General features: G+C 39.1%; 1 protein-coding gene across 1 annotated transcript in view; it reads right to left on the bottom strand.

The window, feature by feature from the left end:
* Gna13 (G protein subunit alpha 13) overlaps nucleotides 1–18,103 on the bottom strand; it is a 45,413-nt gene extending 27,310 nt beyond the window's left edge. Inside the window, exons 1-2 of the mRNA XM_015504846.2 lie at nucleotides 18,086–18,103; nucleotides 15,602–15,828 (exon numbers count right to left, since the gene is read on the bottom strand). Coding sequence (XP_015360332.1) covers nucleotides 15,602–15,826 — 225 coding nt within the window. The 5' untranslated portion in view covers nucleotides 15,827–15,828; nucleotides 18,086–18,103. The remainder of the gene's footprint in view (nucleotides 1–15,601; nucleotides 15,829–18,085) is intronic.
* Between the last annotated feature and the right edge of the window lie 6 nt (nucleotides 18,104–18,109).

The raw sequence follows: 18,109 nt of genomic DNA, 5'->3' as shown, positions 1-18,109 counted from the left end.
CTCAACATCCATTCAAATGCCGGAAGGAAACACCAAACTGTCAACAAAGATGTCCTGGGGAGGTAGTATGGTGGCGAACTGGATGATTTTCTTTTTTCAAGGAACATGTGCATTTTAAAATTTACACTTTGAAAAAACTAATTGGAACTCTGGAGTCTATAAGTTAGTCCTTCAAAATCAACCAACCATTTTCCAACTTTTCAGTTTTTGTAAAATACCATAAAGTTTAAGTTTTGAAGATTGAACATTTTCTTAGATATTTTTTGAAAAAATTAATCATGTATAATTGCCAAGAGCACATAAAGAAATATTGAGTTTTACCAGAACTAGAACCCTTCAGTAGTAAATTATTTTTTCTTATTCCCAAGAAGAAATGTTCTCAATTGTTTTTTTAAAAAAAGATATGCAGTCTTCCAGCATATGAAATGCTTCCCAAATATAGTTTCAATTCCCCTGCTGTCTAAACAGAGCACTATAAGAGTTCTTCATAATATCCCAAAGTTGTCATGAAGTTCTGCTTTATGATGGTGTGTTACAGACAATACCCCAAAACTCAAACATGACAACACTTAATTAATAAAGTAATTCTTCCTAAGAAGAATCACACAACAGCTAAGAGGAAACCCAAAATCACTTTATTCCAGGTTTAGTGTTCAACCCATTACCCCAAACCTCTCCCCAGCAGAGAAGGCCCACCCTGCCCTCAGGAGCATGTCAGACAGCAAAGTAGTGCAACCTGCAAATACTTTGCTCTCCCACTTGGCCTTTTTTTTTTTTCTGGTGTAGTACTAAGGATCAAACCCAGGGGTACTTTACCCTTGAGCTGCATCCCCAGGCCTTTCAATTTTTTTTTTTTTTTTTTAAATTTTTGAGACAATGGATCTCATTAAGTTGCCAAGCCTGGCCTCAAATTAGCAATCCTCCTGCCTCAGCCTCCCAAGCAGCTGGGATTACAGGCATGTGCCACTGTATTTGACAACCTGCAAATGTTTCTAAATATGGCTGAATATGAAGACTAGCTCAAAATTATAGTGGCATATCTGTTCCAGTTTGCAAGTCACTCTCTGGTTTATTCTGTTATTGTGGAAAGCAAGAAAGCATTGTATTGAGTATCAGACTTGGACTACAAGAGTCCTATGACTCTCGAGTTTGAATCCTTGGCTGCAAATGCAGTAAACAATAATAGCATTTACCCTATCATTTGCCACTACTTACCGCTTCTTATTGACTTATCCGCTCCCCACTAGACTAAGAATCCCATTAAGGCAGTCAGAGAAGTTCACTTTAATTCTTACGATGTAGCCTGGGCAGGTATACTTAATATATGTTTGCTCAAGAATGAATGAACATCAGGTGTATAACTGATCAAGTTACTGCCCTCACTGAATGGGAAGTGATCATATGTAAAATAATTAAGTGCAGCTGGCCCTCAGGATGCACAGATTCCACATTGTGGCTCCAATCAACCACAGGTTGAAAACATAAAGAAAAAGAATTCTGCTGGTATTGAACATGTATTTTGTCATTATTTCCTAAATATAAAGTATAATCCCTATCTGCACAGCATTTACGTTGCTATTAGGTGTCAGTAATTTAAAGTGTATGGGAGGCTGTGGGTAGACTATATGCAAATATTATGCCATTTTATATAAGGTACTTGAGCATTCAAATTCTTATATCCCAGGGGGTCCTGGAACCAATCCTCTGGGGATACTGAAGAACAAAAAAGACCAAAGAACGGCTGTACAAAGTGAAAATCTTCTGTATTTTCCTGTAGATGAAGTAGTCTGACAGATCAGCAATATTGTTAACTGACAATAAACTCTTCCACCAGTGAAATTAAAAGAAACAGGCTCACATAAATACAATGTCCTCTTGAACTTCAAAAAGGTCTGAAAAACCACAACCTGTTAAGGCAGGTGGTTGAAAGTACTGCAAAAGGGAAATGAGAACAGTCAGCTTGACTTCAAGTGAATCTCCTCCACTTCCTCGCCTCTCTTCCCTCTTCTAGTCCGGCCTCTCCGTTGCCACATCACCTGGCGGTCAGCACAAGTAACCTTCCTGTTGCCAAAATCAACAGCGTCGTCCTTCTGCACCTGCCCAGAGCCCTCACTGGCACCTGGCACCTGGCACCATGGCTACTTTTTCTTCTTGAAATACTTCCCTGTCTTCCATGGCTTCCCATGTTCCTGAAGTTCTCCTCTGTCTGCCATTTCTGCTAGCATCGCCATCTCTGAACATTCTCAAAAAGACATGAAGACTTCTTAAGACTCTACTATGAGCCCAAACCTTTTCTCATTTTACACACTTTCCCTGAGAAATCATAAGCATTATATGGGCTTTAAATATCACCTGGCTATAACTAGCCCAAACTGTCTGCTTGGTATCGCCAACCTGTATGCCTAGGAGATTTCAAACTACTATGCCCAAATCTACCCCCTCAAAGTTCATTCCCCACATCAGTAAAAAGCACCAACATCCATCTATCTGTTAAAGCCAGAAACCCACATCCCCCATAACCTACGCCTTTCTCCCTCACCCCATGTCCACCAGATCCAACGATTTGCCCTACAAAGCAGATATTGAATTCATTTCCTTTCCACTTCTCTGGCCACCACTGGATGCCAAGCTGCTCATTTTACAAGTCTCCCAACTCTGGAATTGGTTCGCACCCAGGATGGGACCTGGCATCAAGGCTCTCCCCACTCTCACAAAGCAGCCTGAATGATCTTGCCTAAAATCCTTTGGTGGCTTCCTGATTCATTCAGAGAAACCCCCAAATCCTCAAAGTGGCCTACAGACCTGGCAGTTAACTGGCTTCTGCCCATCTCTGACCAGGTCAAACATCCCTCATGCTCCACCCTCCCTGGCCATGAGCACATTCTCTGACAGCAACGGGCTTTCCCATCCTCAGTGCTCCTTCTTTCTCCTTCTTGCCTGGCTGTCAGTCTCTCCATGGGGTCTTAACCAAAATGTCATGTCCTCAGACCAACCTCTTGGAATCTTGTTGCTTCCTTTTCCTTCAGAGCACTGATCACATGCATAATTATATATTGGTTAGTTTGCCTATTTAGCAAACAACTAGCATCTACGGGCAATAGAGATTAATAGCAAACATCTAGCCTGCAAAAAAGCGCCAACTTCATCTACAGGAGAGCAAGAGCACCAAAAGCAGCTAAAGAAAGTCACCAGAACTGAATAACAGGGCTCCTGCACCCCCCCTTAAGTATTTTTAGTTATAGATGGACACAATACCTTCATTTTATTTATTTATTTATTTATTTATTTATTTATTTGTGGTGCTGAGGATTGAACCCAGTGACTCACACGTGCTAGGCAAGCGCTCTACCACTGAGCCACAACTATAATGAAATTGGATACTCTTTTTTGGCAGATAGGAGGATACCAGGAATTAAACTCAGGGACATTTGACCACTGAGCCACATCCCCAGCCCTATTTTGTTTTTATTTTGAGACAGGATCTAAGTGAGTTGCTTAGCACCCTGCTTTTGCTGAGGCTGGCTTTGAATGGGTGATCCTCCTGTCTCAATCTCCCAAACCACTGGGATTACAGGTGGATACTCTTAAAGTAACTCCCAAAACCTAATGCTTGCCCACAGAATACAATATAATTATATATAAAAATAATCATGGGCTGGGGTTGTGGCTCAGTAGTGGAATGCTTGCCTGGCATGTGTGGGGCACTGGGTTCAATTCTCAGCACCACATACAAATAAATAAAGGTCCATCGACAACTAAAAAAAAATTAAAAAAAAAATCAGGAAGACAGATAGTCCTGTAAAAAATGTACTTATGCAGAATAAACTTTTTTATAAAATACATTTTCAAAAGAAAGATACCAGGTTGGGGATATAGCTCAGTGGTAGATGATCTACATAATATGCCCAAGGCCCTGGACCCAACCCCCAGTACTACCAAAAGGAAAAAATGATACCACACACTAAGGCCAAACCTGCAAAGTACTGTTCAACAAAGGACTTCCAGGTTCTCTTACTAAATTATATTATCAATTGTCAAATTGGTTGCACTTAATCAAAACATACCATGATTAAAAAGTCGGTAAAAATTAAGCAGGTGCAGCTCTCCTTGTCCTAGTGTAGAGGTGAAGTGCACATAACCTACATGGTAACAATTAAATGTCCCTACAATTATTTAAGCTGTAGCAAATAAAGATTGTTTTAATGTAAATGTGGTAAAGTTAGCAGGAGTTCAAAACAGCAAAACATTTATACCACAAAAGTTTTATCTAAATTGTCCAAACCAACTTATTTATTTGGAGACATGGTCTCACCATGTTGTCCACAATGACCTCAAATTCCTGGGCTCAAGCGATCTTCCTGCCTCAGCCTCCCTAACAGCAGGGACTATATGGGTGTACTGCCATGCCTTGCACACATCATTCTTTTTAAGAACTTTGATTATCATAAATAATGTTTACAGCTTTTTTATACTATTTAGTCATTTAGATTTATAAAAAATATCGTTTCTCGGCCTTTTGGCTAAGATCAAGTGTAGATTTATAAAAATGAATTTAACTGGGTATAGTGGCACACACCTGTAATCCCATAATTGTAAGGCTGAGGCAGAAAGATCAAGTTCAAGGACAGCCTTGGTAATTCAGTGAGTCACAGTCTCAAGATAAAAAAGGTTACTCAGTGGCATAGCACCCCTGGGTTCAACTTCAATCCCCCATACCTCCTAACAAAGAGTAAGTAAGATGGAAACCATCTTAAAATTAATTAGTAGTAATTTTATTTGTCTGAAATATATTCACGTATACATTTTCATTTGTTGATTATACCACAGCAGAGCTATCCAAATAATAATCTAGCGTGTCTCTCCAGCAACTGGGAAAATCAGGGAAAAAATTGCTCATTACTAGGAGCTTCAATGAGTTTTTCCTCTTCCTTTATATCAATGAATAGTCGACCAGACTTCATATCAGAAGTCCACATTAAAAGCACATATTACTGGGCAGGGATTGTGGCTCAGTGGCAGAGCCTCACATGTGTGAGGCACTGGGTTCAATCCTCAGCACCACATAAAAATAAATAAACAATAAAGGTGTTGTGTCCGTCTATAACTAAATACAAAAAAAAAAAAAAAAATCCAGCATATATTACTGATCCTCTATATAACTTCTATTGAGACAATTCACCCTGTTAAACAGTTACCCAGAGAACAAGAAAAGAGTAATCAGGATGCTGAAAAGGAAAGTGAAAGTCCCCCCACTTCAATCATTATTTCAACTCTTTTTCTTTAATTTTTTAAAAAATGGTTTACAGAGATGAGAAATGCCCTATTTACAAACCAAATGTAGCTGTCCTGGCTCAAAGAACCCAGATACTGTTATACTTTGGGGAGGTGGGGTGGCATAGAAGAGTTCTGTTTGATGGCCAACACTGGTTTTCAATGCTAAAATCAAAACTTTTTCTTTATGGGGTGCAAACTTGAAATTTATTTATAATTTGCTTCCTGGAAAAAGGTAGGGATTCTCTGTTAGACTAATATTTTAAATTTGTTTTTATATAAAATAGTCAGATGCTGTAAGAACTCACCAAAAACCACACAGAACCTAAAAAAAAAAAAAAAAAAAGAGCATTCTGTATTTTACAATCAAAAGGAACTTTTTTTTTTAATCCTTAGATGAAACCCAATTGCCCCTTTTAACCTGAATACTCATAAAGCCTCTGCCAAATCACAGGCAGGAAAATGGAGGAAAGGGAGAGTACATATGTGTGTATGTGTGTATGTGTGTAAGGGAGCCACAAAGATGAAGGTGAAGGGAGAGCAACAGAGCGAGCCCCCTCAGTGGGTGGCAGACGCCTGCACCTGTGCTGCAGGTTATCTGGCCACACTTGAGTGGAAAGACTAGGATTTGGCCAGCTTTGCCTAAACATCTAAAGCATTTCAGGAACACATTTTCCAAACCATTAGATAATTCTGGCTAGATATCTCAGAGTGAAGATGAGACCAACTAGCCCCACGTGGTGGCACACACCTTCAATCCCAGCTACTTGGGAGGCTGAGGCAGGAGGATCACAAATTGGAAGCCAGTCCAAGCAATTTGGCAGCACCCTGTCTCAAAATAAAAAGGGCTGGGGATATACAGCTCAGTGGCAGACTGCTTGCCTAACATGCACCGAGGACCTGGGTCTAATCCCCAGTGGTACCACCACAACAAAAAAAGAGGCTATGGGGAGATCAATACTGTCACACCTATGTAATGCATTTATTATTTTCAAAATACTTTTATTTTCATTACAAGTTACCCATTCAAAATCTGGAAATCCAAACTCTGAAATGCTCCAAAATCCAAAACATTTTGAGCACCCATGTGACACCAAAAGTGGAAAATTTCTCACTGACCCCAAGTGACAGGTCACAGACAAATAGGCACACTAAGAATACCATATAAAACTAGATTCAGTTATGTGTACAATATGTACAAGAAATGAATTTTTGTGTTTAGACTTGGATCCCATCCCTAAGAAATACATTATGTGCAAAATATTTCAAAAGCTGAAACATCCAAAACACTTCTGGGCCCATACATTCCAGATAAGAGATACTCAACCCAGGTTACATTTAATTCTTTAGAATTTCAGATCTGCAAATTACAGAATTTGTTTTTAAAATTATTTATAAATAGATATAAGGACTAGCCATAAAGATAAAGTCCCATCACTTACAAAATGTTTTTCAACAAGTACTGTGAAGAATGAAGAACCACCTCATACAAATTTTTGACCTGACAATGCTATTAGTAGGCCACAAGAACCAATGTAACAAGGAACAAATCTCCCTTGGGTGTGTGATCTTACTAAAGAAAACACATTTTCTAACAAGAAGTAAGCTGTTGGGCTGGGGACAGAGCTCGGGGTAGTGAATCCTAATATACTTAATACATGTCAGACACCGTGCCAAAGGCTTCACATGGATCATCCCATGCAATAAAACAACTGATAGTAGATCCTGTGATTGTCCCCATTTTACAGTCATGTAAACAGAAATTCTGAGACTCTGAGGGACTCACTCAAGCCCGTTAGTGGCAGTGATCTGGCTGGCCACTTTGTTCCACTTTTACCTCATAGCACAACACAAACCACATCAAACCTTAAGGTCATCACATTAAAACCATGTGTAAAAATGTTTTACAACATATAAAACAATAAGTGAAAATAGTTATTTTTAAAATTTTATGGAGGATAAAAGTGGGCCAAAAAGCACACACAGCACAAACCAACTAACAGGTCTTCCTACTTAGACCAAAAATAAAAATAAATCAATGAAGTGTAAGTCTACCAAAGTACTCCGTGTCTACTGCAGACTAGATAAGGATGAAAAAAGTTCACCCACCACACTGATTTAAAAATCTCTTTGGGCTGGAGCTGTGGCTCAGTAGTAGAGTGCTTGCCTAGCATGTGAGAGGTACTGGGTTCGATCTCCATCACATTAAAAAAATAATAATAAAAATAAAAAATAAAGGTATTGTGTCCATCTGCAACTAAAAATATTAAAAAAACCCTCCTTGATCCTTTTTCCCAAAAGAGTGATTAAATATGAAAGATTAACAACTATCACCACTGCAAAAGATTAGTAACATTGGCCAAGTCCACTCAAGTCCAGTTCTCAAAACTATTTCCTTGATCTGTATCATTACATTCTCCCCCCGCTGCTTTTTTTTAGGTACTAAGAGTTGAATCCAGGGGTGCTTAACCACTGCATCACACCCCCAGCCCGTTTTACATTTTATTTCGAGACAGGGTCTCACTAAGTTGTGGAGGCTGGCTTTGAACTCTCAATCCTCCTTTCTCAGCCTCCCGAGTTGCTGCAATTATAGGTGTGTGCCACCACGCCCAGTCAACTCAGTCCATTCTTAATACTGCTCTGTGCTAGTGGCTCTAGCAAAAATTTTTTTAAAAAGCATCATTAAAAAAGATAGAAATCTCTGGACACAGTGGGATACACACGCCTGTATCCCAGCAGCTCAGGAGACTGAGACAGCCTTAGCAATTTAGCGAGGCACTAAGCAACTCAGTGAGACCCTGTCTCTAAATAAAATACAATAGGGCTGGGGATGTGGCTCAGTGGTCCAGAACCCCTGAGTTCAATCCCTGGTGCCAAAAAGAAAAAGAGAGAGAGACTTACAATATAGATAAAGAATAACATCGAATAGATAGGGAAACAATGAAACACTTCCAAGCAATGAAATAAAAACCACTGCTAATTTTTTACAGGAAAAAGATCCATATTTAAAAAATTAAGTCAAACTATAATGTGAGTTGTTCACATGCAGTATAAAAACTGTGACTTAATTACATAAGAAGCATTTCAAAAAATTTCACAAAAACAATAAATGTTCTGATACCCCGTCTCCAAAAACAAAAGCAAATGTGGATAATTATACACAGGATAGGTGCAAAATGTATGGCTGCCTCTTAGTTGACTGATTGCCATTAAACTTGTGTTTTTCAGAGTACAAAAAGCCATGTTCACGGATGGACAATCAGCTGAGGATCACCACTATGCGAACCTTCAAGAAGATGCAGCCTGAGCCTTTACCAAGGTTATAAGGGACAGGCAGGACAAACCAGACTACTCTAAGTTATTATATTTACCATTAAATGTTACTTAAAATTATTTATATCCTAACTATAAGTTGGTTAGTAAAGTAAAAAAGGAACAAATACCTTAGGGAGATGATAAAAGTTCAGAATATGTAAAGGATTACATGAATATCACTGTAATGTCGAATACTCTTAATAAAACTTTACACATACTTAAAATAATATGCTAGAACTTAACAGAGGAAGGCTGATTACTTGTGTGTGGGGGTGGTGGTCAGAAAGAATGCCTCATGGATATGTGTGAGCCTTGCCAATGGGTTTAGTGGCCAGCACTGCAGACGAGAAATAAGCAGAGGGGTTCAGGGTCTGTTTTGTCATTTACTAGGTCTATGAATCAAAACATCAAGGAACCTGGGTCTCAGCTTTTTAATTTGTAAAGTGAGAACAGCAGCATGTATTTTGTTTTCCCCGTGACTTTAATTAATTTATTTTTTTAAGGATGAGATGACAATGTATGTGATAGAGCTTTGAAAAGTACAAAGCAATTACTACAAACATGAAGTTATTAAGCAGCACTTTTAGGTACCAACACTGAAAAGTAGTTATCTGAAGAAAGAAATTGGTACCTGTTTGGGCCAATATGACTAGATGCCCTGATTCAGTTGGGCTGCTGCCCATCTGCAAAAGATGAACAGGGACTATTCCGTCCAGGAGCTACAGACCATTATGCTTTTCTTTAAAGCAAGCACAAACCTTTTTCCTGCATTAAGTCCACACTCTCAGTAAAGAGTTCTGAAACTAAAGTCTTGCTTTCATAACAACTATTTCCTTGTTCCATCCTCTTGTTTTTTAATAAACATTTTCAAAGCAGCATAAGTTACCATACCAAAGTCCAGTTTAGCAATAAAAGTAATACAGAAAGCAGCAAAGGAGTTTCCAATTCCCTTTTAGCACCAAGAGCCCAGATATTCTAGTCACGCTTCCAGCCAAAAAAAGTAAACATGAAAATGTCAACACTCAAGTGATTAAGCCTATGTGCACATGCGCTCACTCACACACCCTCTCACAAAGTTACATTAAAACTATAAGCACATGCCAAAATATCCTTTGTGTTTAAAGTAAACAATACTATGGCTCTGGGTTTCCAAGATTTGGCTAAAGTAAGAGCAAACACTCTTACATCTGATCAAATTCACCCAAAGGAAGTTCTACCTATAAAAGACATAAACTAAATCTCTACCATCTCTTAATTTTATATAATCCTTATATTTTAAAAGCCAGAAGACTCTACCCTAAACCTAGAATCAGTAAACACTCAACAGTTTTTTAGAATGGAAGTCAAAGTCCTTCCTTGATTTTACTGAGAAAAGTGGATCAAATTCTACAACAGAAATATAGTATTTATAATTGAATAGTAAGTAATAACTGAATCGATTTTTAAAGCAAATCAAAATCAGTGTTAATGAATAAACAAATGACTCTGATTCAATTATATTTTAATTATATGCTGCAGTGCAAATAAAGAAAAATATTTTAGTCAAAACAGAAGTTTCTAGTTCTACTTCGGTTGTCACTCAGCTCCTTTCTATAGGCCAATGACAAAACTAAATGGTTACTTTGTTACACAGACTATCTTCATGAATAAACTACTTTATCAGCTTGGAGAAGTACAACTTTCATCAAGTACAAACTATCACTTGAGTAAGAAAAGTCAAGTCCAACTAAAGTCACCATAATTAACAAAGAAAATAGTTTTGGTTTCAGGAATTGAAAAGACTGGCTGTTGCAGGAAGCTGTATTAGCACTGACAATGTTAATATTAAACACTTTAATAAACTAGGAAGCTACAGGGTGCTCCTCTCACTAAGACAAACGCTGTCCAGTCTTGTCCTGTACAACCAGTGTTGCTCACACTTCTCAACAGGAGCTGCAAATCAAAAAATGAAAACAGGGCTGGGGTTGTGGCCCGGGGGTAGATTGCTCACCTAGTATGTGATTAAGTGCTCATCTAGTATTCTCATCTAGTATGCTCACCTCAGCACTACATAAAAATAAAATAAAGCTATTGTGTCCATCTACAACTAAAAAATATTAAAAAAAAAAAAAAAAAGAAAGAAAACAGTTGGCATTGACTCCCAGCCACTGTGTTGGTCTGATCCATATCGCCAACTGCATCATACATCCCAGCTAATCCTTAACCCCCTTATCTCTTCTGATTACCACATTACCTAGCTTTTGTCATTTCATTCATTTTTTCTAAAGAATTAGTGCAGTGAGTGGCAGGCTACACTCAAAAGCACAAACTGGGGAATTATAAATATTTAATCCAGTGCTCAAGGAACTGCTTTTTATTATTCTCAAAGTGCAATTTATAACTATAACTATGAAGTTACACTAAGTTTTAACAAGAAATGTGAGTCTTAGATTTTTATTTTCCACACTAAGCTATTTAGTTTTCCCATAATGCGACTAACCAGAAAAGGAAATGTCTGCCTTTGGGAACTTAGAAAACACTTAGGTTTGCACCCAAAGTTATTACTAACAAAACAGTGGCCTTTAGAATAGGCTACTTCTCTACCCCTTATCCAAAAAATTGACTAAAAGGTATTCATTCATCTTAAGCAAAACGTTAATTATGGACAGTCTTAAAAGTTGTAATTTTTCATTTCAATTTGCATTGGGTCTAATAATCAATCATTAGTCGAAAGGGAAAGACTAATTTTATCTGCTAATTCCTCTTACTTCCTTGACAGTTACTTTTCCTATCCAAAATTCAAAATTCTACAATGTTAAACATTACTAAAAGACAAAAAAGTTATGATTTCATATATGCATACATATATGTGTATGTATGTGTATGAATACAAATATGTATATTGTGTGTGTGTGTGTGTGTGTGTGTGTGTGTGTATATATATATATATATATATATATATACATACATACATACATACACACACTTTGGGGTACTGGGTATTGAACCCTGGGACCCTTTACCACTGAGCTATATCCCCAGGCCTTTAAATTTTTTTTTTTTTTTTTTTTTTTTGAGAAAGGGTCTCACTATTGCTTAGGGCCTGACTAAGTTGCTGAGAATGACCTTGAACTTGTGATCCTCCTGCCTCAACCTCCCTAGTGGTTGGGATTACAGGTGTGCACCACTGCACCCAGCAAAAAAAAATTATGATTATATGATACAAAAACTTCTCATTTCCTGGAAAATTCAAACTACTGTAAGGACATGATTTATATTTCCCAGAAGTAACTTAATATAGAATGTTTCTTTTTCTTCTTTTTTTCCCCTAGAAGACTCTCTATAATTCAGAATGTCACTAAAAACGAGGAAATAAAGTGTTAGGCCCTAGGCTAATGAAAAAGACTAAGGAGGCATGCCACGGGGCTTCTTCTGCATCAGCCAGGGGCCAAACAGGAATGCAAGCAACTCTAAGGCACAGGAGGGCTTTGAGAATGTAAGCAGCAAGCACACTTGGGAGACCAGAGGGCACAGGGAGACACATTCCAGCCTCAGGGACGGGGAAGCTTCAAGTGAGACATTTTCCTAAGACATGTCAGGGGAAGGATGTGATGGGAACAAGTTCATCCAAATCATCTATGGCCATTTGCTTAAAATACAGATGACTGGGTCTCATCTGATTCTGGAACCAGATCCTCATGATGGAGTCTGGGAATCTACTTGTTTTGTTTTAATGAGCATGCCAGTAAATCCGAAGCAAGGGATCCACCGACCACATTTAGTCACATTAAAATTTGATTACTACTGCTCTCAGTGAAAGGGTAAGAGCTGATGAACAGATAGGGTTCTCACAAAGGGACTACATGAGGAGCTTTATGGAAACAAGAGAATCAGAGCATGTGGATATTAAGAGGTTGTACAGGGCACCAGGCACAGTGGCACACACCTGTAATCCCAGCAACTCCATAGGCTGAGGCAGGAGGATCACTAGTTCAAAACAAAATATAAAAAGGCTGAGGATGTGGTAAGCGGTTAGGCATCCATGGGTTCAACTCCCCATACCTAAATAAATAAAAGAGGTTCCCGAGTGTGTTCGGCAGCCTAATGAAACCCAGTGTTGGAATCATAGGTAAGCTACTTGAGTCTTGACTCCCACAATGAGGCTGAGCTGTGTTCTGGAGGCAAGCAAGAATGGTCAAAGCTTTCTGAGCAATGCCATGCTGTGTTTAAACAAGATTACTTTGGAATTCACACAAGAGGAACAAGGACAATAATGTAAAGGAAGAAAGAAGGAAATGGCTGGGTCTGGTGGCTCACCCCTGCAATCTCAGTGGCTAGGGAGGCTGAGGCAGGAGGATGGCTAGTTCAAAGCCAGCCTCAGCAACTTAGAGAGGTCCTAAGCAACTTGACAAGACTCTAAATAAAATATAAAAAGGGCTGGGGATGTGGCTTAGTGGTTAAGTGCCCCTGGGTTCAATCCCCAGTACAAAAAAAAGAAGGAAATGGATGCAAGAGACTTTATGAACAAAGAAAGAACAGGATTGGGGATTTGCTGTATGGAGACAATTAGAGGGAACTGACAATAACTTTGAGGAAAATTTTAAATAAACCAAGTATCTTTTCAGTGCCCAGCACTACCAAGAATCCAAAAGTTTAAGAGTCATTAAGGCAACATAATAATCACCTACTATACAGGCCAGTTCTATTAACAATGCCAAGGATACACCCAGGTAAAAAATACTGTCTCCAGTTTAAAATTAAATCTCACCTTGTTCCTCTTTTTTTTGGTGTGTGTGCCTTTACTTTTTATTAAGAAAAAAGGATTTTTATTGCCTGCCTTTTAAACTTAGCTCCTGAAGCATTAGCTGGCTCAAGTCAAGAGCATGCCAGTCTTCATCTTAAGTAGTTTTACCTATTAGTTTCAATGAAAAAGAAATATTTAGGCATCTTTATCAACAACATGAGTCCTAATGTGTGACTAGGATGTGAAAGCCCAACTTCAATTAGATGGACTTAGGGCAAATAAGGAACTTTCCCACAGAGAACTTTCAGGTACAGAGTTGTTTGTTTATTCATTCAATATGTACTGAATGGTTATTACAGATGGCTGTTTCTTTCCTGACCTTGAAAGATGAATGAGCAAGAGCCTGAGAAAACTTAAGAGCAGAAAATGTGGTCTGTCAAGAAATGAACTAAGAACAAGAAGTAGCACTTAAAAACTAGAGGGATGGAGAAGGGAAATGAGAAAAGGTAAGCTAAGGAATGCATTCAAGCAGCCCTAGTGAAAATAAAATAACACCGGCCAGAGCAAAAACCAACCGGAAATACGGGAACTGGATGGAAGCCACCTGTCAAGTTAAATTCATAATTTTCAACATGCATACTGCCAGCTTCTGAATTTTAACAATAACCTGAGACAGTCTCTGACTTTTAGAAATGAACAAACTATCTGACAAGATACCTACACAAAAGCAGATAACTCTACTAGATAGTACAGAGTCAAACTGAAGTTATATGATACAAGCAAGAGCCATAATTCAAAGAATGTCAGTTTAAGGTATCTGTTCTATAAAAAGATACCAGGAACACTTTTCTAGAACTTTGACTAGTTAAGATTGCTTCTGAGTACAAGCTGTAACAGCAAAGCCTGTTGGCTGTACATCCTTGTATAGCCACACCCATAAGTGAAGATCACTTTAATGTTGGTGACATCATCAACTTCCTAAGCGGTTTTACTTTTAACTGTCACTTTATTTTAATCATATTATAGTAGAACACTTCAGATCTGAACTACCTCCAAAGTACGTATGGTCTGGACCGCTATCAGTGTTGGATTCTTTCTGGTCTTTGGCAAATAAAACCCAGAATACTAGGCATTTAAAACTAAATTATAAAACATTTGATTTAAAAATCTCTCAATTATTATTTTTGTATCTTTAACCTGGATTCAGCCTTTCTTTTCTACACTTCTTCAATGCTGTATAATAGCTACTAATTACTCTTGTCTAAGACCAAGGAGGAGAATTAAATGTAAAATAATTTGTTTCCCATATGAAGCCTAGGTACAAAAATATTGCTTTTTAATAAAAAACATTTTTTCCCATCATTATGTACAACTATAATGCACAAGTAAAGAATGTGGGAAAAAGGGCTGGTTGGGATTATAGCTCAGTGGTAGAGCACTTGCCTAGTAGTGTATGAGGCACTGGGTTTGATCCTCAGCATCACATAAAAATAAATACATAAAATAATATAAAAGTGTTGTGTCCATCTACACTAAAAACATTTTTTTAAGTGTGGAAAAAATAAAAGAACTATAATATGAACCTCGGGTCCTTAAGAAAACACAAAAATGCAAAGATAGAAAAAAAATACAATTATTGTTAACATTAATAAACATTTTAATCTCTGCATATCGAGGTACGTATCATGAGTATGCCTAAAGAGTAAAGAGCACACTTGTACTAAGTTCCAGTTACTGAACTCTTATTCCAAGAATAAAAGGCCAATTTTTCAGAAAGATGAACACTGTTGCTAGGGTTAGGAGAAAATTAGTTTCAAAACGAGAACAAAATTAGAAGAAAGTGCCTATGAAAATCATGACGACCTCACTTTCAAAAAGGAAAAAAGAAGCAGGGCAAGGTGGCACATTCCTGTAATCCAGTAACTTGGGAGACTGAGGCAGGAGGATCCCAAGTTCAAAGCCAGCCTCAGCAACTTAGTGAGGCCCTAAGCAACTTAACAAGACCCTGCCTCAAAATTGAAAAATAAAAAGGGGTGGGACTGTGGCACAGTGGTTAAATGTCCCCAGGTCCAATTCCTGGTACCCTCCCAACAAAAAAGGAGAATGACCAATATGATAGCTTCATTAATTTGCCTTCTTTTTACCTTGCTCATACAGCAATACAAACAACTGAGGCTATAATTTTGGACAGATACATTATATTGTGGAAGTCAGTGAAAAATGCATGCTAAATCAAATATTATTTAGTCATTAAAATAAAACCACATTTAAAAAAAAAACCAAATATCTTACCAGTTGGAATTCTCGTCGCCGGTCATAGGCATTTTGTATACCACTGTCTGCCCATAAGGCTCTTATAGCAGGAAGATATTGTAAAAAGACCCGTGTTTCCACCATTCCCTGGGCAGCCAAGGGGGCCCGGGTGTCAAACGCCATCAACTTGTCTCCATGTAGCTGGTTTTCATTATCTCCCCAAGGAATATGAAGCTTCTCTCGAGCATCTACCAGCACCCTCATACCTTTGTTTAAAAAAAAAAAAAAAGTGTGGGGAAGAGTCATTAGATGCTAATATAAGCTTTTATTCTAATTTCTTAAAATTTTAACTACTCAGGGCCATCTACAAAAGTGAAGTGGAGACCAGCAACAAATCAAACACCTGTATCTTCTCAAGGAAAAATGTTCTCACACCTTCTTAAGTTTACAGTCTTGAAGAGCAAATACTATTAACACAATCACTCTTTTTGAAAAATTTTAATATGCTGCAATTTATAAAATAATTTCTGGAATGGAAGGTGGTCAAACCAAACTAGGAGAAGAAAAAGAGATTATTCTGTATAGCCTAATGTCTTGAAGACAAGGGCTGCAAACAAGATTTTTATGAGCCCATCTAAAAGACATTTATTTACAAAACACTAAGAATTATATAACGTCTTCAGTTTAGTTCCTTAGTACCCAATACTGAGTCTTGTAGGAACACATTCAGAACCCCAAAATTTCTCCCAAACCAAGCTTCAAATCAGTGTAAGTCACAGAAAGGTCTTAGATTTTCCTAAAAAAGGGAGGAAGATCAACAGAAAAATGATTTAAAAACAGGTATCAACTCACAAAGGATAGTTCAAACTATATATTTCTAGCACTGAACTGTTGTTAACTTTTGGTCCATCTTAACAATCTATCACGAAGTCATTTATTTGAAAAACCATTTTGCTGTTAATTTTCTGATCACGCCAACTCAAAAAAACTGGATGCGTAATGGCTTCACCTCAGAATGATGCTCAAAATAGGTCACACTTAGGACTTAGTTTACATGAAGAAGCAGGTGTTTACCTAGCCCACAGTTAACATGTTGACTCTATTCATTAACGTAATTCCTCAAATTCACCTGCACTGGGATACAAAAGTACCTTCAATTAAGGACTGGCAAGGCAGAGTCTGCAACTCTGAAAGAGACCTTAATTAGTATGGGTTAAACATTCAGGCAGGCTAAATACAATTGTCTTTTACAGTTTAACTGCAGAGGTACCAAGGTTAAGAGCTGGTTGCTGTCTGTGAGCTCCTGGCCTAGTGTTCACCAGTTACTGCCTCACAAACCCTCCCTCTCCAGGCAAACCCAGGGAGGGGGGGGAAAGTGACATTAAGGAGTTGCTTATGACTTCCTGAACAAGAAACCCCACTTAAAATACACTGCTTGAAAAGGCCTGCCATTTGCAGCAATCTCCTAGACAAAATGTACCACAGATAACATAAGGAGAATTATGATGCACCTGACATCTCAATTCTGTCAATGCCTTTTATGTAAAAAAAAATATCTGACACTAGAAAAATGAGAGCTGGTTCTTTTAAATGACAAAATAAAAACCACCTTTCCGATTTCTTTGTCCAGAAATAAAGACCTGTGTATTTTTCACTTGAGAGCAACGTTTAATTTTAAAAATACTGTCAAACAGGAGCAGAGCCTATTATCCAAACTAACAGTGATTCACTGATTCCACCTGTACAGGATCCCCATCACTTTTAGACGAAAGTTTTCATACTGCCACACAATTTCATTTAAATAGAAAAAGCAGGACCCTCCCCTTTTCTCTTGCGCCCAGTTATCTAGCAAAAAAAAGAAAGAAAAACAGTGAAAGATGTTGCAGGATGATTAAAGGCACACATCCTGTAACACTGGGGAGAAAAACCACTCGTGCTAGTTTTTCTAGGTAAATTGCATGGATCCACTCTTCCCTGATGCCAAAGGTGACACCCTCAACTTTCGCAGCTTTGCCTAAGCTGGCCCTGGGGGCCGTCACTTTGACAAGAGGCAAAAGTTTCCTTAACGCGATGGTTTCAGAATTCCCTTGCTCACCAGCCGGGCCAAGGAAGCCCGGGAACTGGGAGCGCCCTCGACCTTGTGGCTGGGTCACCCACCAGGCGCCGCGAGGCTCGCGCAGGGGGCTGATCTCGGGTGGTCCTGCCTGGCCTGCAGCGAGGAGGGCAGGGGAGGTCACCCCGCACTCCGAAACGCCCGGCTCGCCTCACTTCCCTCTCGGAGGGGGCGAGGCCAGCCGCGGGGTGTGGGGCCGGCAGTGACCGCCACCCCGGCCCCGTCTCACCTGGGAGCGACGGCACCCCGGCGGCAGGAGCGGGGCCCGGCGCACCCCCTTCCCGCCCGCCCAGCAGCCGGCCCCGGGCCGGTGCCCCGCCGCGGACTGGGCTGGCGAGGGCGGTGCCCCGCCCCGCGCCCGCCGCCGCCCGGGTCCCCGGGTCCCCGCGCCCCCGGCCCCGGCCCGGCACCTTTGATCACGTTGCTGTAGATGG

The sequence above is a fragment of the Marmota marmota genome, unplaced genomic scaffold, assembly GCF_001458135.2.
Source record: "Marmota marmota marmota unplaced genomic scaffold, marMar, whole genome shotgun sequence".
Taxonomy (NCBI): Eukaryota; Metazoa; Chordata; class Mammalia; order Rodentia; family Sciuridae; genus Marmota; species Marmota marmota.
The sequence above is the reverse complement of the archived record's forward strand: the minus strand, read 5'-3'. Positions and strand labels throughout refer to the sequence as shown.